The sequence below is a fragment of the Haliaeetus albicilla genome, chromosome 10 (genome assembly GCF_947461875.1).
Source record: "Haliaeetus albicilla chromosome 10, bHalAlb1.1, whole genome shotgun sequence".
In the NCBI taxonomy this organism is placed as follows: domain Eukaryota; kingdom Metazoa; phylum Chordata; class Aves; order Accipitriformes; family Accipitridae; genus Haliaeetus; species Haliaeetus albicilla.
This window is the reverse complement of record NC_091492.1, coordinates 32,500,883-32,524,368: the sequence shown is the minus strand read 5'-3', so window position 1 is coordinate 32,524,368 and position 23,486 is coordinate 32,500,883. Positions and strand designations below refer to the sequence as shown.

The 23,486-nt window shown below is 39.5% G+C and overlaps 1 protein-coding gene across 3 annotated transcripts in view; it reads right to left on the bottom strand.

Moving 5' to 3' along the window:
- The window catches only part of TMEM132B (transmembrane protein 132B), a 263,336-nt gene that overhangs the window by 68,167 nt on the left and 171,683 nt on the right, over positions 1-23,486 (bottom strand). For 2 of the 3 annotated variants that reach the window (XM_069794884.1, XM_069794885.1), the window contains one exon: positions 13,671-13,857. In XM_069794884.1, the coding sequence (XP_069650985.1) occupies positions 13,671-13,857 (187 nt within the window). Of the gene's footprint in view, positions 1-13,670; positions 13,858-15,175; positions 15,274-23,486 lie in introns of those variants that run through there. The other variant, XM_069794886.1, reaches the window with a different exon arrangement.

Below are 23,486 nucleotides of genomic sequence, written 5' to 3'. Positions count from 1 at the left end.
GTGTCTAACAGCGTTAAACAGCAAGGGCCATTCAAAAATCCCATGAAGTGACTATCTGTAGCTCCTGGTGTCTTAATAACTTTCAGAAATCCAGCCATGAGGTGCTCTCATCTCAAATTCTATAAACATGGCTCACAGTACTTCACAGTCATAGGGCTATCACACTTCATAGGGCTGGAGTTTTGCTTTTAACATAAATTGCTGGTCCCTAGAAACCAGATAATATTACACAGTAAACTTTTCTGATTTCTATTGGCGGAGTTAGATTGGAGCTGGCAATCTAGAGGCAAAAAGATAAACAACCATTACAGCTCCCTATTCTGACACAGAATTTAATGGCATATTTTTCCCTTTGAAATTTGCTCTTCATTAGGTGAGCTTCAAAATGGAGGCTGAAACAATGAGTGTTTTTAACTCTGCAGCAGATCAAAAGCATTTTGACATCCATACTCTAAGGAAGAAATGACACACTAATGAGAGACAGAGATCAAATACTCTGTTTGTCACTTAAATCTCTAGCAACATAAAGTACATCAAGCCTGTTAACCCATGCTTGGCACACCAAAACACTGCAGTGACCAAATGGCTTTGCATTTTCTTCCTATCAAACTTCAATTCTTCTTCAATTCTCCTCCTCTTTCACAAGTGCCAAGCCAACACTACAGGAATTAGCTTGCTCCTGACCACAAAGAAACAACACAAGGAGAAAGGACATGTGCAGGAATGGGGATGAATGAAATGCGATTTTTGGATTATATTCTCTGCCTTTTTCCTCCTACTCTTTACTACAACCCTACTGGGAGACTGCACAAGCAGCAACAGCAAATACTCTCTGTGATCAGTATGTAAGTCTGGGCAAGGTTCCTCCTTTGCAGGAACTCAGAAGAGCAGGTTTGGGCTCTCTCCCAAGCTCCAGTACAGGAGCCACACCACTATTGGTCTCATGGCATTGAGGTTTTGAGCAGTGTTATTCCCAGAAGCTGTGGAAAGCAAGCTGGAATGACAAGAGTCATTGCCATTTCAATGCATTTACCAATGCAGAATTAGAAGGTCCCAAAGATAATGCAAAACTTGATTAGCTTCTCCCTGTCCTTGACCAAAGATTTCAGCATGATGCCAACATTTCATCCCTTGAAACCCGCTGGATCCCTTTCTTCCCGTAGCCACACCAGGGAATGTATTTATTCCCTCTCAAATAACCTGGAATTTGCAACGCCTGCTCCTCTCTGCCCTCATCAGTGCTGATGCCCTCACTCTTGCCACCCCCATAAGCGAGTGTTGTCTTCTGCCTTGGACTGATCTTGAAAGAGGTCACACACAAATGCCAACCAGTACAAAATGCACTTTTGCCTTCCAGCTCCACAGGAGGCAGTTGTGAAACTGCTAATTCAAGAGCTTCAGAATCGAGCAACACAGAATATTACAAGGTTGTCCCAAAGCACCATGTTAGAGTATCTTGATTATCTTAATAAAGCTGTAGCTTAGCATTTTCAGTAAAGCTGAGGCACCTTTGGAAGAAATTTCTTTATACACAATAGCTGCTTATAGGCTACGTTACAACTTCTAAAGCTCTCTGATTGCTGCTCTGCTCCATCTTTACGATGCTATTTTAATTGAATTAAAAAAATAGAAATTACATGTAAAATAATTCCTAAGCCTAACTGATACTGGGGCCATGTAAATCAGAAGTAACTACATTAAGGTCAATGCCAGCTTTGAACAAGAGTTGTGTTAAATACAAATGACTGTTTAAAAAGAAAAGCTTTCAGTACAACATGTACGTAAGAAATATAGTGCAGCATCTGCTTGGCAAGAACATGGTCTGTTTGCGTAAGCTAAGAACTATATGTATCGCTCATATATGTATACACAATACAAAATTAATTCATGCAGAAAGGACTCTGCTCACTGCACATCTTATAAATACAGGCTGACAATTAAATAGTCCTAATAAGACTTACTCTCCAGCTAGCAGAACAGCTCAAAAACAAACATAATTTTGTTCATGTGTGCCCATTATATTCATGTGCTGATTTAATTAACAGTAATTTCAGTATCTCTGAGATTTCTTCTCTGTTTTACAAATGATGCCCTTTTGATGAGGTCTTTAGTTCAAATTACTGGCCAATCAGCTGTAGAGCAAGACTAGAATGCTAAGTTAATTGGCAATAAAACCAGAATGAGCACTCTGGAAAAAATTACAGACAAGCCAAATTATTGGGTAATTGTTAAGGAATAAGAAGAGTCTCATTTTAGGTAGATAAAGTAAAAGCTTTGTAGCTCACTCCAGCACGCTGTGTTTCCCCGGTCTGGGTCCTGTTAAGTCTGTACTGCTCACAGACACACTTCAGTTGGCTCAGCTCATCCCTCTTGCAATCGCTCTGTCGAGAGGTTCACTGTGCCCTTATTCCTGGCCTGCAGGAGGTCCTACCACTCTTGATAGTCTGTCAAGGGATCCCTCCATCAGCTTGCACTGAACTCCCATCGGCAAATTTTTCATAAAGATAGAAGAAGCAAACCTAAAGGAACAGAAGTAACCAAATAGCCCTCCAGAGGCAGCACAGCCGTATCAACTCAGCAGAAGAGCACCTCTTAGCATTTTCCTCTGCACATTTATTATTGGAACCACTTACTTCTAACAAGAATTTAGTGCCTGTGCATCCTTGGAGAGGGTTTTCTAAGAATAGTATCTCTCCACATGGATCAAAGAGACCCGAGATCACTCTGGCTGCAAGAATACCTGGACGTCCTCCTACCCTTGATATATGGTCAGCATGTTAACTCTTCCTAATACAGCTTTACTTAGAAATACCTGACCAAAGATGCTACGGGTATTCGTCAGTCAACTCAGAATTACAGTTTCTTTCCAAAGACGGCGGTGTGCAGTGCAGAATTCAGGCATCATTAGCCTGATCTTCAGAAAAAAGTATCTCCAGAGCATTACGCTCTTAATAAGAAGGCAGGGCAGAAAGAACATGGAAGTGGCAATGCACGCAGCCCCTGTGTCAAAGAGATTAATCACAGGAGCAGACACAGCATCGACCGGGAGTGGGGGAAGACGAGGCCATGCAGCTTGCCAGGCACGGCCACACGGTGCGGGGAGGAGACGTGCAGTGTTTAAGAGCAAGAGTGGGGAGAGATGTCCCCTTTATCTCTCCTCAGCAGTTGCTTGCCTGGATGATCATAAATTAGTTCCAAAACTGCATTTTACAGCAATGACAATGAAGAAAAACAATGCCTGACTTAGGACACTTGTGGACACATTATCTAAAGACAGATGCCGGTGTGCAATCAGAGCAGGTGTTCCCATGGCACAGGCAATTCTGCCCCACTCCTGGTGGTGGAGAGACGGAATTTTTTTTAGAGAGAAACATGGGATATAAACAGCCAGCTTGCTATGCTGGAAGGACCTTCATTTCATGGGGTAATCATTAGCATTCATCCAACTGCAAACAACTAGCAATATGTGTTCAAATCACTGCAATTTGGTAAGCTTCAGAGTGATTTCCAAGAGGAGGATTAGTGGAAAATGCTGCCTTTAGGACTTGATCCTGAGTAGCTTGCAACAGGATCTCTGAAACACTTGGCATCAGCACTCCCTGCATATTCATTAATATTTTGGACTATGGTTGTAACAAGTATCAGCAAGTGTATCTAATTTCATGAAAGAAAATTATTGGTTCGCAGTGGAATAACATGGTGCTTTTACTCAAGCAGGCATAAAACATGAGTATGAAATCCCTCATATAATCTCCAGCTATTGTCATTCAATGTTTATCATCCAACACAGTTGAATACAATTCTTATCTTTGATGGATGTGGCACACAATAGCTGTTTTCTTGAGTGCATCATAAATATTAATAGTATTCACAGAGCTTCTTAAAATTTGTCATGTCACATTGCTTTCATGGAAACACTCAAAATGCCATTATTTTTGTCCCACCAATAGCAAATTCTCTTTTGGCTTCTTTCTTTCCTTTTTACTCTCAAAATTAAATAGTAGAGTATGTTTAACTGAGCAGAGGGAAAAAGGGATAATGGTTCACACTGAGCAATTCCAAAATCTAGTTCAGATGCCCAGAATGAGACTGAAACAGAAAAAATGTGATATCCTTTGGAAAATACAGTCCAGTTAAAATTGAAACACTTCGTGAAATTGAGGAGATTTGGCTGGAATTTCATTTTCAGAACACTGAGAAAGAAGGCTGACATTATCAAAATGGTCCTACTCTGCTGTATTCAGAATGGGACATTTTCACTTAAGAAAAAAACCCTTTTTTTCTTTTTTTTTCAAAATTAAATATTTGCACATTATTTAATCAAGTTTAATCAAACACCTCAGTTCTACAAGGAAAGATGTTTTTCCACTGTTAAACAATTTTGATTAATCCAAAACAGCTTTTCTGAATGTCTGTTCACAAAAGCATGTTGAAATCTCCTAGCTTTGTTCAGTCAGAGTGAAGCCCATGTGGGCATTCCTCATGACATGCGCTCCCCACACATTTCTCTTCCACTGTATTTCAGAGTCAAAGTCTTCCCCTGGATCAAACTTAATAAAATCTTCAGTGGTTTGTATTTTGGCTGATATGTTTCAAGAAATCTTTTAAAATTTCATCTTTCTCCATGAAATTCACCCTGTGATTGTCAGAACAGCCTTACAAAACAAAACTATTTAATTCCCTGTGACAATTAATTTGAAGACGGTAATAATTGCAGAAGACACTATCTCTGCTACAAAGACATAAAACACTCGCTGTGGGCATGGGAAATATAGTAATACAAAAGAAGAATTTCTTTTTTCTTATTCTGTACTCTCTCCACAGTAGTTAATTTGCTTTGAGTTTAAAATCAATCCTTCCAGTGTGGGGTTTTAGGGAAGCTCAAGGCTTCAATCCTGCTCCCATTAATTAATGTTCAAATTCACACTGAAATCTGTGATCTGGGAGTCATAGATTCCAGTTTTATTTAAAAAAAAATATTGATAATCCCTGATATTTCTGGGATTAAGATCTACTCTATATTGAATTTACTTTTAAATATTTTTTTCCATGAAATGGTGAATTTTGTGAATGACAAAATCATGTCCTGTACAGTTCACTTTGCATGTAAAGTTAAACAGAAATACACTGTATAATTGAAAGGGAACTGGAAGGCCAAAGGTCAAAATTATTTCAAGTAAGAAATATGCATTAAGTGCAATGGATAAACACATATGGGACATTTTGCACATAAATACATTTTAACCAACATCTAAAAAATATGTAAATCATCTGGGTTTGCTAGAAATGACTGATCCTATTCTAGTATTTTTGACACTCCAGGATTAAGTGTTCTGGGGTTTTATAACTGACCCCAGAGAGGGCGAAGAAAAGAGGCTGCTAAAGCTTTACATTTTCTTTTATTTTAAGCTGAAGGTAAGCTTCTTTCTAAGTCTGGGTCAATTTCCATCTTGGCATGAATGTGCTCCTTTAATTGGTGTCTGAATATAAGCTATATTGCCATTAGCAAAAATTATTTCTGTAGGAAAAATAAATTCTTTAAAGGTTTTTTTTATTTTTAAACACTCCCTGTTTGATAGCTGGATTCAACAGTGTTCTATGTAGGAACATGAACACTCATTTCAGACATCTTACATTATTTCAGACATCTTTTAACTTGTACTGAATTAAAATGAATGCACAGAAGAAGTCTTTTCCCCAAAGAAAGGCACAAGAATCATCATGAATGAAAGCCGTGGTGGAATCTGAATAATGGAACAGGACGTAACCTCAGCAGACTCATAGACAAAAGCTACAAAACAAGAGAAGTACCAGGAAACACATGATTTCTAGACTTTAGACTGACTGCTTATTTGACTAGAGGGTCACACAGGCATCGCTCAGCATGGAGAACCACTGCAGACCATGGCTGGATGTGGCTGCACGTGGATCCATCTTGAGTTTGTGCCATGGCCTCAGCTTGCTTGAGGGCTTGCACATGGAGACTACTGCTCTCCAGGCATGTGACAACATTCCCAGCACAATCCAGGCACCCAAGTCCTGTCTCTTTTATGCAGGACAGACAAAACTAGATATTTTAGAGAGGGCTTTTATTTCATCAACCTTTTTTGGAAAATCTTCCCACAAATATATTTTACGTATTTAATCGAACCTTTAAGCTGGAAAGGCATGTAGTCCTTACTGGGAAAGATAGATCAGAATATGACAGTGGTGGACTCTCCGTGAATAAGAGTGCAAGGCCATGCCATGTCCTCTGCAAATGGGGATTTGGTGGCATTCATCCCAAGCTGCAATGACCCTCCTATTCCTCACTGGATACTCGGCAGCCAAAGCTAGCAGTACATGAAAAAAAAACCCCAACAAACAACAGAGCCCCCTCACCCTGCGTTCCTGCTTTTTCTAAAACAAATAAGCAAAGTGTTGCACTCAGCAAACCCCTTTCAGCCTGAGTTATAGAAATGGGCATCTTTAAGGATGATTTTTCCGGGTGTTCTTGTCAGTATGTTTGCTAGCAGCAACTGGAGATGCTATTATTCAGCCTCCCATTTAAAAGAAATCTCACTAGAATATATACAGCCATCTGTGGTTCTAAGTGATTCACAACATTAGTAAACCATTAGTCAACCAATAGCTTACATTTTTGGGGAGGAAACAAGATTTCTGAAGACACAGATTAAATACTTGTAGGATATACAGAAATGTTTCAGGCTGAGGGGCTCAGAGCACTGGTGAAATATTGATTGTTGCATTTGAAAAACACTTTAGAATAATGACAGTCTGGGAATTACAATTCTATTACTATACAAGAAAGGATCTGTAGCACATATTACCTAAAACACCAGTGCTGCCAGTCAGAGACCAAGCCACCATTTTCCTAGATAAGAAGAGAGTGCTAGATATTCGTGTATTACTAAACCTATTGTTCCTCAAGCCTTCAGCCTCAGCTAGAGCCTTCTTATAAAAAACAGTTAAAATACAACTCTTCAATGTCTTGTTCTTTACTTTGACTAAGTTCCTGGTTGCCTAGAAACTCTCTAAAAGACCTGGATTGTTCTCCCCCCCCCCCCCCCCCCAACTGTAAGTTAGGTAACAGATTAATCCAATCACATTTATTTGTGACAGAAACCTGGATGACAGACTCAAAGCTGGTGAAGTGTTTGTTTCTTGTACCCCAGGCGTGTCAGACTCCACTGACTACCTTGCCACCAGCAACTTCCCATAACTATGGAAATTGCAGGTTATGTATATGTAGATCAAGAGAGATAACTGTGAGAACTGTATCACCACTGGATAGAACAGATTTATCTCTACTATCAGTTTCTGTAATTAGCAGGACATACACAGCCACTTTACAAGATTATTATATTGCAAGATTATTATATTAAGACAAATCAAGGCGTCTAATTTAGATTCAACTTTACAATGTTCTGACAGATCTGCTGGATGCCTAAAACACACCTTCTGATGCATTAGATATCAACCGGATTCACAACTCACATCCTACTTCAATGCCTTAATACTTACTTTAAAATAATCACCTGCAGTGTTTATAGTTAATAATTGTAGTATCGGAAGGCAGATTCTTTTCCTGATATTCAGTAACATGATGAAATAGTGGAAACAGAAAGAGTTTCAAATGTGGTTGTGTTCTACTTCCTCACCTTACTCTGTTGTTCTACTCAACATGATGAAAATGGATCACCTTTCTACTTTTTGGGACATTAGTTCCACGTGTTAATCTGTACACCAGATGTTGGAAGAATCAATTATCAGAGACATTTATTGTCAAAAAGAAAACAAGATAAGCCTCACAGGAGCAAATTAGCTGACATTTTCATCTGACACTCAGTGCATCATGCAACGTTAAATTGAACAGCTGGGCCCAGATCCTCAGAAGTATTTAGGGACTTGTTTGTATCTTGCAAGAGGACACTGAAGTAATGGTCAAGCTAGAAGCCTGTATGCAATCTCCAAATTAGCCACCTCAGTACAGTGTTCAGTCTCATTCATTTTCTATAGGCAAAATTTCAAAACAGTTTTTTATCTTAAAAGCTTATGACAAAATCTTAGATAAAACTAAATATTCCTTCCACTCTCCTCCAAAGAAACCTCCAGCAGTCAAATATTCCAGCTTCTAAATAGGCTTCAAATTAAGGGAGTAATCCTCCCATCCATGCATTTTTACCTGAATTAAATCGGCTTAAATAGTTATGCACAGCTTTAGGTGATAAAACAGCATTTACATTCTTCAAAGCCACTCATCTGTACTGTCATTAGTTCTTGACGGTATAAATCCTACCTCTTTTCTTACCAAAACAGTTTTTAGAGATAATAAGCAATAGCATTGTAGGATTTTTTTTAAGTGTTTCAAAAAGTACCTTTAGGAGTATGAAAAGTGACTTACAAATCATTCAGAAACAGGTAAAACTGAATAAGAGTGACTTCATTTCCATTTAATTTTCCATTCTCATCAAGCTTGGCTTATTCAGGTCTGATTAATTAATGTCTGTAAAGTGTTCTGAAAATATAAAACCCTACATAAATACTAAATAGTAATAGAGTACTTAGGGAAAAAATAATTTTTTAATTTGCATGGAGTTTTAGGAATTAGCATTTGTTTATTTTCCCTACATAAGCAGGCCCATCCAATCCCTTTTAGCTATCAGAAAATGCTCTAGCAGTTACAGGACAATGCACCTTCATGTATTTTATGTGCCACAGTTCACAGAAAATGAATCTAGAATGACTTGCAAAGTTACACTTATAGAGGAATACAACACATAGATGGTTTTCACTCATTTTCAAATGTACTGTCCCAGCTAACAGGAACCTAGCTGCACAGCTTCTAGGATTAAAACAGCAGCACTCTGAAGGATTTCAGAGATTGCTACCTTTTGGACTTTGTGTTTTCTCAGCCTTTTGTCCAAAAAACGTAGAATTTCACTGACCACTTCTGAAGCAGTCTGAAAAAAAGTAACTAAGAAAGAATCATGTGTTTCCCTACATACTTATATCTGAGTATCTTATGACACCTTGTCTTGATACATATGTTTTTATACCTCTACAGCTACGTAAGATGACAGTTATGCATATATCCAATTTTCATGCTCAGAAGGGGTGAATTTCCCCATCTAGTCTCATCTACAAAACCTTCCAGGAACAAAACGCAGGATATTGGTATAAGCACTTTGGGAGATCAGTTAGTTCATAAAACAAAGGCTAGGTAGGATAGGTATGTGAGCCCCAGAATCCCGTCTGATCATCTCAGCATAAGTCACATTGACTACTAGACAAAATAAACAATCTGCTTCTAAAATGGTGTAAAATGCACACAGCAATACCATCTGGGATCAGATCATACGTGAGGCTGGAAACAGTGCCAGTGAGACAATAAGTGCTTTGCACTATGAATTGATTTTGAACTGGTGCTCTAGTCACCTGCTAAGAGGTAATACAGCCACGTTTGGACTAAACAAAAACTGGGGGGTTGGTTTGGGGTTTTTTGGGGGGGTGGCATAGGCTGAAAGATACGGTCTACCCTCTTATGTCCTTTCACGTCTCAAAACATTCCCCAAATAAAACCAAATATGTTTTCCCATAGAACTTTGGCTGTTGCACGCAGACTGGGTCACTTCCTTTTCCACACTCTTCTCAGCAGCTGGGAATGATGGAAATAACAGTATAGCTTAACAAGAACATTCCCCACTATGTTCCTCTATAATAAGTGCTATAGGACTGAAGCCTCTCAGCAGGCATCTGATTTACAGGCAGAGCCATAAGAACAACTCCACAAAGAAAGCTGACCCTTAGAGCAGCAGTAGGGTTATCACAGCTGTCATCCAAATCAGCTCCTGAGACGTGTAGGTTGCATGCAATTGTGATCACCCATCTTGATATTTTCTTTTCTTTGCCATGTCAGCTAGGGATGGTCTGCATTTCCACTGCATCCTCTCTGTGTACTTCCCCACTGTGCACAGAGTCTACATTGCTCACCCAGAAGTAGAGACAAGACTTTCAGAAAGCAAATCCTAAATTACTGGACTGTGCCGTTCCCATCTGGATGTAGCTCCCTTGGAAATCCCATGTGTCTGGCCCTGTGCAGTTGTTGAAACTGGATGTTTCAATTACAAGGAGCTCAAGGATTTGGGGAGAACAGTCAGATGATGCAGAAAGTAGGCTCTCTTTCATTATGAATTTTTTTTTATTGTGTCTCATTAGTGGAAATGTTTTGTTTATTTGCATATTTTGAATGCACTGAATTTGGCCATAAATAACACTGAGTTTTATTATATGGAGGATCATTCAAATTAAAATGCATAGTTTGGGTGGAATTCCCAACATTCCAAGATTGTATTTTAGTCCTCTTCCAAAAAATATGCAACACCCCTCCACCCCCCACCCCAGGAAACCCACAATATTTTTACAGTTATCATACAGAAGAAAGAACAGTTGGTTTTCCTACACTAAGTATTCCTACTTTTCTCACAAGCTAACAAGTTTCCAGTTACTTCCTAATGTCCCTATCAAGGCTTAAAAATCTGTTCCTTTTTAGTCACAGCATATAGGCATTACAGTTTATCATAATGTTCTTTCACCAAGTTCTGTCGGATAACCTCATCTCAGGAGCAGGCTAAGAGCAGCCACAGAGCACAACTGACGAGTGCTACCCTGGCCAAGATTTCACCTGTAGACTCTCCCTGGCCCTGCTTCCTTCTGTGCATCTCACAACAGTGCTTATTAAGGCACTGCTGATTTGATACCAAAGGACTAGCCAGAAATAATCTGCAATATCAATTCATTACAGCAAGACTGTCTGCTAATAAGGAGCTATTTCTTGCTACATAATGTTGCAAAAATCAGCTGTATCTTCACTTAGAAAAACCCAAAAGCAAAAAAACAAAAAGAAAAAAAAAAACCAACCAACCAAACAAAAAAAGCCTTTCAAGCTTGCTACCAAATGTAAATGTCAAGAACATGAGATTTGATGTTAAGGGCTTCATAAACTCACTAAAGCAAAAAATCAGCTCTTTTCATCAGGCTATTATTCAAATGTTACCATGCAGTCTCCCATATCTTTATCTACAAAAAAAAAAAAACGCAAGCTAGTAATGAGAAAAATATCCCCACCACTATCTCCAGAGTCACCACAATGCAATGACGGAATAAATTATCTGGTGGCTCTTTCGATTTTCTCCTGTTTGTTTAAGAAAGTAGCATGGAAAACAAAGATAAACTCATGACCAGCTGCAGCAACAAAACAGTGATATTCCAAACCATATGGAAGAGGATGTCTTTTTATTAAAAGAACCAAAGTGGCCTACAGAAAGAGATCCACACATTAAAGTTCATTTTTGTTTTGCAGGATTTCACAGCTAATTTCTCCTCCACTAAACTCTTACAGAATCCACCTCAGTCTTCTAACTGGAAAGAAATTTTTCCTCTTCATGACACTGAACTGCACTTCTTCAGGCAAATGCCAGTGCCATTACCACTGAAACACTATGAGGTTTTGGTAATCCCACCAAAATGTTCAATCCTGCAAATCAAGGACTAAATGTTTTGCTCAAATCTTAAACTCTCCAAGAAACTCTATGTTTTCGTCTAGAAATATTCAATGTTTACAATGAAAGAGTGGATACACTGAAAAGGAACAGCAAGTAATTTATGTTCAATGCAATGGCAAAGGCATAGAAACACGCTGGTTTCTGGATGTTCTGTGGTGCTCTTCTGGGGGACCAAGGTCCCGGAGATGACAAAACTCTCCCTTATAGACACCACCTGCACTCGGAGGGAGACTGCCTTACCAACAAGCCAGGCAAACCTTGAAGAAGAATGAAAGTTAAAATACATTTACTTCAGTCAGGAACTCTGGGCCTCAGGAATGTGTTTCTCTGAACAACACAGGATGATGCATAGAGCAATTATTTTTTGCTCCTGACTGGGCGATGCAGTGCCAGAACCTGCACCAGTTAGTGACTGTTAAATGAAGCAGCACTGCAAACTGGCAAACATAAGGGAAAGAAATGCAAATACAAGCTGTTGTTCCTGCCACTGCTGTCATCAATTCTCCTATCAGCCCTGGGCCAAGCCAGTCAAGGATGCCCACATGCAACAGCAAAGTAACAGCCCACATGAGACCCCCATTTAAGGACTAAGGTCATAAATTCACAAAAGAAGCTTTCAGCTTTACTCCACGGTTAGTTTGCAATGACAAAGTGACAGAGATTAGATTAGCTCCACTTTGAATTCAGGTTCAGCCTCAGATTTTGTCCAAGGACATTTAGAGACAGCTGAAGTGGCCAACATCTGCCATAACTGCAAAGAGATGAAGTAAAACCCTGGCAAAACCCTGGCAGAAGCAACAGCAGAGCTCTGATCCAACATTCACAATGGGCTTTTGGGTTGGATTTGCTTTGCTTTTCTATCTGTGGTGCTCTGCACGGCACAAACTCCATGCTATCCGTTTGAAACCGGCAATGCTCTATGCAAGACTGTTCACGCACCACGTTCTGTCATTATTACATCTGATTCACCATTACTGCTTGATAATATTCCATCCATACAATTATTTGTTTCATCTCCTACATACTTCAAAAGAAAAGCACTAGAAGAACATTCTCTGTTGACTTTTCTGCATACAATTTCTCCTCTATCACTGGGCTGCCATCATGTGTAGCCTTTGGCAGTAGGAACTGGAAATTAAAATTATTTAGAGTTTTGTCTACCTTTACAAGCATCTTTCCTTGCTTCTGTTCTAGTAGGAGAAGTTTGTGGTCATGCAGATATTTGTTTGTTATATGGTGTAATACAAAGAAAACCAGCACAGAGTGACTTAGAAAGGAAGGGCATATGTTCATGAGAGACTAAACAAAAGTTACCAGAGTGTTTCTGAGGGAACTCATGTAACATCCAGGCTCTCTGGCTGTTTCTCTAGTTTTACACCAGAAAATCCCCACTGAAATCACTGGTCATGTGTAAGATTAAATCTCTAGCAGTAAAAAGTCCATCAGGCCCAAACGTAGGCCAAAGGTCCCTCCTACAAAAGGTGGATTTGATTTTAGAAGAAGATATTTGTATTTCTTAAACAAACCATCAGCTTCAAGCTTTCTGCACAGGTACACCTTAAACCCTGCCTAGAAAATATGGCCAACACCTATATCTTCAGAAAGTATTTTGTCCTTTCTCTGTAACTCAAAATGGACCTTTTATTAAATTGACACTTTGCAGCTTACTAGACTGTGTGGCTCTTTGGGGAAAAGCAAAGCAGAAAACAGTCCAGTTGTTTGGTTTAGCAATGACGCTTCCCACACATGCATGCTAATTTATTTCATTGAAAATGTCCCAACTAATTGCAACATTTACCCTTAGAGCACATGCATGGCAGTCGCATTAATACACCAGAAGACAATGGCTCCAAAGGAGCTATTACCATGTACCAGGCCAATAATCCACAAACGGTAAAGGATTTTCACAAAAGACTCAAATGGTTTCCAAGGAGCCATAATGGCATATCAGGTAAATAAAATATTATTGAAATGTATTTTTCGCATTTAAATCACTTGCAGCAGGTGCATAGGAAGTAGCATATAATAAAATGGCTCACATTCCCTTGAATACTAACGAGAATCAACGGAAACATTTAGCAAAAAGAAGCAGCAGCAGGTTCTTACCATTGCAAGAGGAACAATTCCCACAAACATTGTTTGGCTGACAAAGATCTCGGAGACCACCAGTTCGCTCACGGAGTCATCTCGAGGGTATTCCACCTGCCAGGTAATTTGCTGGGCCCCTGCCAGGCTGCTAGTGTTGTCGATCTCAAAGTCCATCTGCAGGATCTCATAGGAGGACATGTTTGCTCTGGGGAAAAAAAAAAAATTTAAAAAATTCCCACATCAGTAGGATGTTAAAAACAAAATATATTTTGATTTCTCTTTTCTATTCACTGGAAGATTTACCATTAAATTCAACATGCAGACTTGAAGACACTGACAGACACCTAAATCAAACTACGCACTGGACAACAGCTATACTTTATAGGTAAGGTGACACTATATCTTTTAGTTTCCTGAAATGGAGGCATTTTTCCCAATAAATTCAGGCATTCATTCTCTGTAATCACAATGAACTTACAGAGTAAGTCCCAAACACTGGGAACTGCATTGCACAGATGTTGCTAAATTATTTAATATAGCATTATTATAATTTTATTGCTGCAAATACCGATGCTCCAAAACAACAGAATACTTGGCCATTCTTTCTTCATGCTGTATCAGAAATGAGCTCTTGTTGGGAGGCGGGGGGGGAAATAAGTCTTTCAAACCCAAAGTTTCTTTATCTCAGTGAAAAAATGGATTTGCAGAAATAATACATGACAAAAAATGCTTAGTAGATTATCCTTATTTTCAATTCATGAAAACATTCTTCTCATCAGTGGTGCAGACTTGTAATTATATGACAATCATTATATATTTCTCATCTGGAAATAAAAGTTTAAAGGTAAAGAAATGGATGTAAATGCATAGCATTCAGAACTGTATTTAAAAATTACTTCTGCTTCTTTTGTTAACAACAACACTTAGCACTCTCCTCTGGTCCAACACTATGTAAATATTAATAATTAATCATCAGGTTAGAAAGACAGATCTTATCTTCATGTTACAGAGAAGAAAACAGACACCAAGATTTAACCAACAGCACTCAGGATATACGCAGCAAGGACCTAATTAGAAAACAGACCTTTGCTCATCCAGAGCTTTACTTCCACAAAAATTAAGGTACTTTACAAGGCAGCATATAAGCTCCTGTCCCTACTTCCCAGACAGACGCCTGCAGTGTGGAGACCTGATGCAGCTTACAAAACACAGAGGCGGGATGGGAAGGCACCTAACCTGACTGCAGACCCAACTGGTTAATTGTATTCCGTTGAAGAGACAACCGATGTTATCAGTATTACTGAAGTTTCAGGGTATGTGCTAATAAAATAGGTTAAAATCTAAATTTGCAGCATGTTAGGCCATTCCGTAACGACTTGAATGTGCTCTTCCTGTGAGCATGAGGTAGCTTGCTCCTGATCTAGGGATGTGTCCTGTGCGTGCAGGCGCCCCTCAGTAATGACCCACCCTCTGTGATTTCACCCCCTGCCCTCTCCCACAGTACATTATTTGTCTGCCCTTACCCTAAAGTAGTGACTCCAAGAGCTGTGTTCATCAAAAGTTTTAGCCTGCCGCTACAAAGAACAGACACTTAAAACATCCTTTTCCTCTTCCCAACTGCACAGAGGCAGAATCTGGTTTTGCCATATGTTTTTGAAGCCACATTGTAAAGGAAAAAAAACTGAACAGGCATTATTGATTTTCGTGTTCTCTTTCTGACAACAAACACCACAAACATATGCTTCAGTGCCTGAAGGATAAATATTTTCCATGCTGACAGAAGATAATATCCACCTCCAGGCAAAACTAGAAGCTATTAAGGCATCTTTTGGGTGCCCAACCAGACAATCAGCAAAAAACTTTTAAGAAAAATATTATTACACAATACTAGGGATGTAATTAAACCATTTCTGTTAAAAACATAACCACTGCAGGCACCATGATGGAGTACTCAACTTCATAGCCTTCTGAGTATCACTTCTGGCAGTTTATCTAAATTACATAAAATTAATTTGCTCACAACACAGAAATAAAATTTAGATGAGCTTTACGCTAACTATGGATCTAGGTATTGAGCCTGTCAAGGTATGTTTAGATCTGCAGTTTAGGTTCAATCTGTTCAAGTCAATAGTTGCCACTCACAAAAACACCCATGAGTGGTTTCAGATTCAGAACAAAACCACTGATGGAGGGTTTTGCTTTAGATTCACCACTTAAATAATATGTCAGGTTAGTCTGCACTGATAAATCCATTACACGTCCCACTGATGGCACTTCTTTGAGCTAGGTCCATCATGCCTTCAGCTATTCCTTTCCTGGTTTTCTTTTTACACATCCAAAAAGTAACCGTAAGAGTGGTTTTATATTTATAAGACAGACTGGGACTCAGATCTCCCTAAGAAAAGCATGTATGTGTCTTGTCTATATAGCAAGCTAAAGTAATTGCTAGGGAGTAAAATGACTCTTGTGCCTGTAAATATGCAAAGACCTTCACTGCATCCTTAGCACAGCTGTATAGCTATAAAAGACATAAGTTTCATTTAAAGGCAGACATGGTTATACACTGCTGGATTAGAAACGAGTCTCCGTGCATCTAGAAAAGAGCAGCAACTCACATACATAAACCTTCCTCAGATCCAACTAATATTAACGTATGAACTAAAGCAAACCTGACTTCCCAGGTCTCCCAGGATCCAGGACTTCTAGGTCCTGGTTCCAAAGAGAATACTTATCATCACCTGGAAAAACAATGTGGCTTGTCAAATGTTTTCTGCTTTGTCTCAGAAGCAAATCATGCAGCATGACACATTAATATTGATTAAAAAAGGATCCACTTCTTTTCATTCGGACTTTTGCTGAGAGAGATGGACTTGCTCTATCTAACCATCTTTCACTTACGGAGTTTCTCCACTGAGTGTATAGCTTAGCAAACCAGTATTCAACTTTCTGGACTCCTTTATTCACCAGCAGGTTTCCAGTTACCTTCGGAACAGCAGGTCAGTGAATTTGCTCTGAAATTATGGTTTCCCTTTCTTCCTCTTTAGGACAAAGATTCAGCCTTCAAGCAATGCCAAGTGTTACAGTATCTAGGACACAGAGTACCCCGCAGACTAATGCACCCTCTTTGTTCTAAGCCTCTTCCCAGGTTACAACTATAATGAACCCTGATAAACCTGAAAAATTAACTTCTTTCTTGCTTAGGCTAGTGCCTTCCTACCGGCTGCTGCATCTCCTATCCTACAGGGGCTTCTTTCTTAGCAGGAAGATTGGTACTATATTCATAATTCTTGCAATTTATTAATGATTCTCTATAATACTGTGTGGGAGACCACTGCCCTTTTCCACTGAAATTGATGGAGGTTGCTAAAGTAAAACCAGAAATAAATTAAATCATAATCAAGACCTTAAAGGTTAGCATTTACTTATGTCAGCTCCATTAGCTGATAAATTCACATTGCAACACCTGTATCTAAATTTCTCTCCTGGCTATGCAGCATTACACTATAACACTTTTGAAAAGGAGTCATTCCACCCGGCCATGGCAAATCTTCAGCTTTTAGTCTGATTTGTAGCTGGTGGCCAGTATGTTGGTCTTTGTAGTCACTGTCGATCTGCAACTGCCTGGTGAAGACAAAACACTTACCAGTGGGAAAATCCACTAGCAGAGAAGATGAACGACTGTAACTCATGCTGTTATCAGCCACTAAATCCTGCTAAACCAAACTTTATCCTATAAAGATTTTTCAGCTTTTTCTTGAGTTTTATTCCATTTTTCTCTTAAATAAGTTAGCACTATTGGGAAGAGTCTGATGGAATCCAAGGACTATAAATCACTTCTTTCCACATTTTTCTTCTCTTTTTAGTTAAATTTCTATTGTCCAGTGAAGTCTTTTCCCAGTTTAGAAGGATTTTGCCAAACCCTAGTTTAGAGGAGCAATAAAAAATAAAAAGTCAAAATTACTTTTATAAAAAAAGATTATTTCCTGCAAGCACAAGGAGAAGACCTTATAATTTTAGGCAGCTGGCATGCTTGCTAATAAGTCCATTTCTATGGAAATGAGTTCATAACTATTAATTTTGCCTGCTCCTGATCTATTCTTGATGAGCCTTTCAAATTTAGAAAAGCGCTTCATGATTCTCTCAATTTGGTAATTACTAACTCCCTTTGATGAATCCAGCCCAGTGTTTCAGACATGAGACATTCATTAGACATTTTTCTCTCTGGTGAGAGGAGAAAAAGAAACCATGGGCTTGGATTTATTTCCTCTTGCAAACTCCAGTAAGTAGGCCCTCTTCTTTAAATTGCGATTTATAATCCTAACTGTGTCCTTTCGCAATACTGCCTCTGCTAGATGCTAGAACCCCCAAACCCTTGAGATTTCTACACAGTTTCCTGTTGTCTAGCCTCATATATATATATTGCAGTCAAACTAGGTCCCCAACAGCCCAGACAAGCTTTGTAACATACAGTCTTCATTCTGTACCCAGCAGTTAGTAGGCATGGTTGTGATCCCAACCTGGAATAGAAGAGAACAGAGTTTTAGCACAGAATGGTAAATCCATGCCAAATAAAGCCAAGTCTAGCTCCAACCAACTCCAGAATAAGAAGAGCTAATCAGGACAGGAGAACGTTGCTAACTCCCAGAACTGTCCTGCAAGGGACACATCCAGGCAGGCAGCTGCAGGCATGTAGAGCCCAACTGTCTTGCCTGCTTACCAAGCTGAACCTGAAGTATTTCCTCTGGATGTACATTAAGCCGTAAAGGAGTGAGCACTCCACCCAGAGGCAGAGCTCTCCTCAGTTAAAAACTCTCCCAGTAGAACACATCACAGGCTGCACAAACCACTAGAAAAATAAGACCTGGGCATTCAGATGCTTTATAAAGATTCACACTGGTTTTGGAGGGCTATCTTATCACATTACCTTGTTTCATACATTCTGATTGATTTTCTTCTTGATTCTGCTAGTGTAGGCAAACAGTAGGAAAAAAAAATGTATTTTAAACCTGAATCTAAAAAAAAACCAGTATCAGATTTTGTTTCTTTACATTGAAGTACTGCATTCAGCTCTGGGGCCCACAACATAAGAAGGACAGGGATCTGTTGGAGCAAGTCCAGAGGAGGGCCACCAAGATGATCAGAGGGCTGGAGCACCTCTCCTATGAAGACAGGCTGAGAGAGTTGGGGTTGTTCAGACTGGAGAAGAGAAGGCTCTGGGAAGACCTTACAGCAGCCTGCCAGTACCTACAGGGAGCCTACAAGAAAGCCAGAGAGGGACTTTTACAAGGGCATGTTGTGGGAAGACAAGAAGTAATGGCTTTAAACTGAAAGAGGGTAGATTTAGATTAGCTGTAAGGAAGAAGTTCTTCACTGTGAGGGTGGCGAGGCACTGGAGCAGGTTGCCCAGAGAAGTTGTGGATGCCCCATTGCTGGCAGTGTTCAAGGCCAGGTTGGATGGGGCTTTGAGCAACCTGGTCTAGTGGAAGGTGTCCCTGCCCATTGCAGGGGGCTTGGAACTAGATGATCTTTAAGGTCCCTTCCAACCCAAACCATTCTGTGGTTCCGTGATTTATTATCTTATTAAGTATTTATATGGAACTGCATAGGGTTGTTTTGGGGTGGGTGGGTTTTTTTCCACAAAATAATAGATTGCTGTGAAGGTTCACCATAGCTCTAATGTTAGAGGTTTTAATAAGTACTACAAAATAACCTGGCATTGAAATAATACTGACTTCAATTTATTCCTAATTTTTGTCTAAGCCAAACATGGAACTGTTGAATTAAGTACTAGAATGATACACAGTGATTGATGTTGTGATGGCAGTGACAGTCTAAATAGTTAGTAGTTACCTTAAATAAATAAATGCCTATCACTAGCTATGAAGAAGGATTTACATTGCTAACCAAACTGAAGAGCCTGCCCTCTGTATTTTTAGAGAGAATGAAATATGCAGAATGCCACAGTGAAGGATGATAGTGCAGGGCACTTTGCAGTGCATTCAGCTGGGTGTGTCACTGGCGCACAGAGGATCTGCTGGCTCACACTGCTGGTTCATCAACAATTTAGTTGATAAAAGTCAGACCCTTCTATTAGTGCAGTTGGCTATTACAGGGAATCATAAGTTTCATTCATTCATAAAATAATGTTTTCAGTAAATGGCAATCTGTTTATGAGGCCCACAGTAGTGTAAACAAAACTCTAAAAAAAATGGAGCAGACACTAGGTAATTGAAAATAATAAAATGTCTGGCATCATGTTGCCTAAGAATCTTTTCAAGGTTAATAATGGTCAATTCTTACTCTCTCTGACAAATTGTCACCAAATTAAATGAGAACAGGATTACATAAGCAAGGTACATTAGTTTATAAAATATTTCAGTAACACAGGTCTCACTCTTTTGATCTCAAGAGGATTAATTTCATAAGTACGGTTTACTGAAGATCAAACACTTACAAGAGGAGGCTTTTCAACGACTGATTGGAAATGCTGAAGACCCTAATTTCCTGCTGAAGTCAAATGAAACAGCAGACGTTCAGGACCTCTTGGGGAAAAGATCCAGATTAAAGGTCCTGACCTTCTCCCCCTAAGGAAATTAAGATCCCAGCAGCCCAAGATGAAGGAAATGAGTGCAAATACCTACTAACAGAGCAGCATCTGGTTTCTGAATTATGAAGTTTTGCACACTGTCAGCCCTTATGCCTTGCTGAGTGCCACTTTCCTGAATGCGGGCACTGGGTAGCAGAACTGGCAGCAGCTAACACCTTTAAAGGCAGGGTATCTTCTAGCAGCTACAACATCCTTAAGCACAGATCCTACCCGAGAACAATTTACTGGGGTGAAATGGCTACACCTTGTGTTACATACGAAGTTTGACTTGATAATGGATGTTAAAACCTAAACCCTTTTCTCCCAGCATATATCATTTTCATTAGGCTGTAAGGACACAAAGCTGTATACAAGCTTGGAAGCAGCCTACTCGCACTGTTCTCCCAGGGTAGTTTGCTGAGAAAGGGCCTCATCCTGAGGAGCACTGGAGACAGGCCTGGCTGGAGCCCTGCATAGGTAAGTGCAGGTATCCCTGTCAAGTGTTGCAGTGTGGATGAACATCCCTAGAAGCCAGGGCAAACTACCTACACGTCTTGAGTATCTCTGCAAGCTTTTGTATCAATGTGAAAAAGTTCAGATGACACAGTGCCACTGCCCCTTACTGCATAGCCCCCACAGGGTTTTGTTCTGCTGAGGGAAATGGGACAGTTGGGGGTGCAAGGGAGACACAAACGCTTGAAAAAAGCCCTGCTCACTCTTCTTCCATGCCACAGCACGAGGCAGAAGTCCCAAACATTGAACAAAGACAGGATGGATGGCAGGTTGCAAGTAAATCTGCAGGGATGGAAAAAGTTTGCTTGGTTTCCCTATGTGATGCATTTCAAAATCACAATTCACAGTTTGCTCTGTTGTCTAACAGAGAACTTGCTCTATTGTCTAGTTTACTTTATATCAACTACAGACTTTTTCAAAACATTTCTTGGTGTCTGATCTTGTTTCTCTTCCACTGCCATAAAAATTCATGCTCTTCACAAATGGATGGGCAATGTAAATGGCTACAGAGGACAAAACCAAGCTGCTAGATCTTTTAAGAATGTATGGATTGACACAGCACTTTTTAATAATCCAGTAAAAACTATAAAAACAAGAAAAAAATATTTTTGTTCAAAACACACCACCAAGACCAGATATTATTCATGTTATTTTGCTTAGCCAACATTTTCCCACAACTGAAAACAATAAATCTAGATAATGAGCAAACCTTTTAAGCTCTTCAGTTTCTTCTACTGCCAATTCACAACTGTGCTGCTCACTAACAACTTGCAATAACTTCCACTTTATTTGATTTTATCAACATCATCGTGGCAACCCTGGAGACAACTGAGACAATTGCTTCAATTATTTTTATTTGCTTCCACCCTTGTGACAGTGTACAGAAATTCTTCTGGTAAAAGAGTCCTTTGATACTATTTTAGTTAGCCTTTAACAAAACAGGACTTTTAGGACCAAATTCAGTATCAGTGTAATTGGTGTGCTCCATTGGTAGCATGTATTGCTGGGCGCTGGGACTCCCATTTGTTCCTTTGTCATGACTCTCCCCTTTTGAAATGGCATGTGATCTTTTGGGGTTTAAAAAAGCATTTTGATTGCACTAGAATATTTTTCTGACTACTATTTAGAACCTCTTTTGTTGCGCTGTGTGTTTCTTAAAATAAAGCTTCTCTGCCAGGAGAAAGCATCTTGCTGGCGAATATAACACACACATCCAGTAAGAAATTGGGGCCAGGGTTTAGCTGATGTTGGATGCAAATATAGAGGGAGCTATTGTTGTTTAAAAAATAAGAATGATTTTATGATGAAAGATTTATGCTGAATCCTAACCCGTTAATAAATATCAACAGCCCAAATGGTGCTTATAATTTTTCTTTAACTATTCAGAAATCCTTACATATTTACATACCATAATCACATGGTGTATTTTCAACATTGCTGTGCAAGCAGCTGAAATACATTATAAAGCAGAGGTGGATTTTTAAAGAACCAATGACTGAAAATTCAAGACAATCAGTTCAGTGATATAAGAACTTCTTTGCAATGCAGGCACTCACATACAAAGTCCCTCCCTCCACAGACTTGCAAAAGACCTTTAAAAGAACAAGAATACAAGTCTGGGAGGCACTTTTTACCATGGCTTGTGCTGCAGCTGAATAACCCAAGGCATGGGTATCTTCAGCCAAGCTACATGTAAAGTCAGTGCAGCAAACACTTCACTTGACCTCAAAGAAAACAGAGTGGATGGTCAGGGGCATCCAGAGTCTCAATGGTGGAGACCGGGAATAATACCCTAAAAGTCACCTGCTGGAAATCCTTGGTGACACCCTGCAATGCAATAGGACAAACTCTGGGTCTGTCTATAGTGCCACCACATAACAGCCAAATAAATTATTTTCCTGCAGGTAATTAAGCAGAAGAAAAAGGCCAGTCTTCAATTCACCTAATTCACCTGTACACTCTTCCAAATTTATTGTGAGTCTCAGGAAGAGTGACTCTATGTGACAGCTCCTGAACTTATACAATTATGTCTTGAATTTTATATTTACAAATACGTACGCAGCTTCCTCATCTTCCTAGATAGAGGTAAGAGCTTGGGTAAGTGACCTGGATGCACCCTAACAGCTCAAACCACATTTCCAACAACATGTTTCCTTGGCAATTTAAAGACCTTATGATTTTTATATGCCTGACATTAGCATTAAGTGATCAGACTCTTTTGTATACACCAAGTGCATCAGAAAAGAAAAACAGGACTAGACGTAGGAGAAAGTTATTAGCAATCCAGTTGCTGTTTTCATTTCAGAATTACAACTGAGGCTGACAGCTGGATCTCCTTGGGGAGAAAAATCAACCAGAGGGGATATAAAGATGCAAACTCCCCATGCGCTGAATTTATGAATGAAAGGGAAGGGGAGACAAGCTGCAGACTATGACAGGAATATACCTAATGTGCTGGAGGGTACATGAAAACAGTGACAAATGGTGCTCTCCTCTTGAGGACTTGAGGATTTTAAAAGCCTAATTCAACACGTTTTGAACTTAATCCTTTGCTTAATAGGCAGACAGTGTAAACAAGTAAATAACAGAATGCCAAGCAGCTAGCAAGGACAATGTGAAATTAAAAAACAGTTGGGTTTTTTTTCCTAAAGCTTGCTGAGAGTGCACAGAACTCATGAGTCTGCTGTAGAAGCTACTCCAATACCGCCTGCATGAAGTAATTAAAGAACAAATCA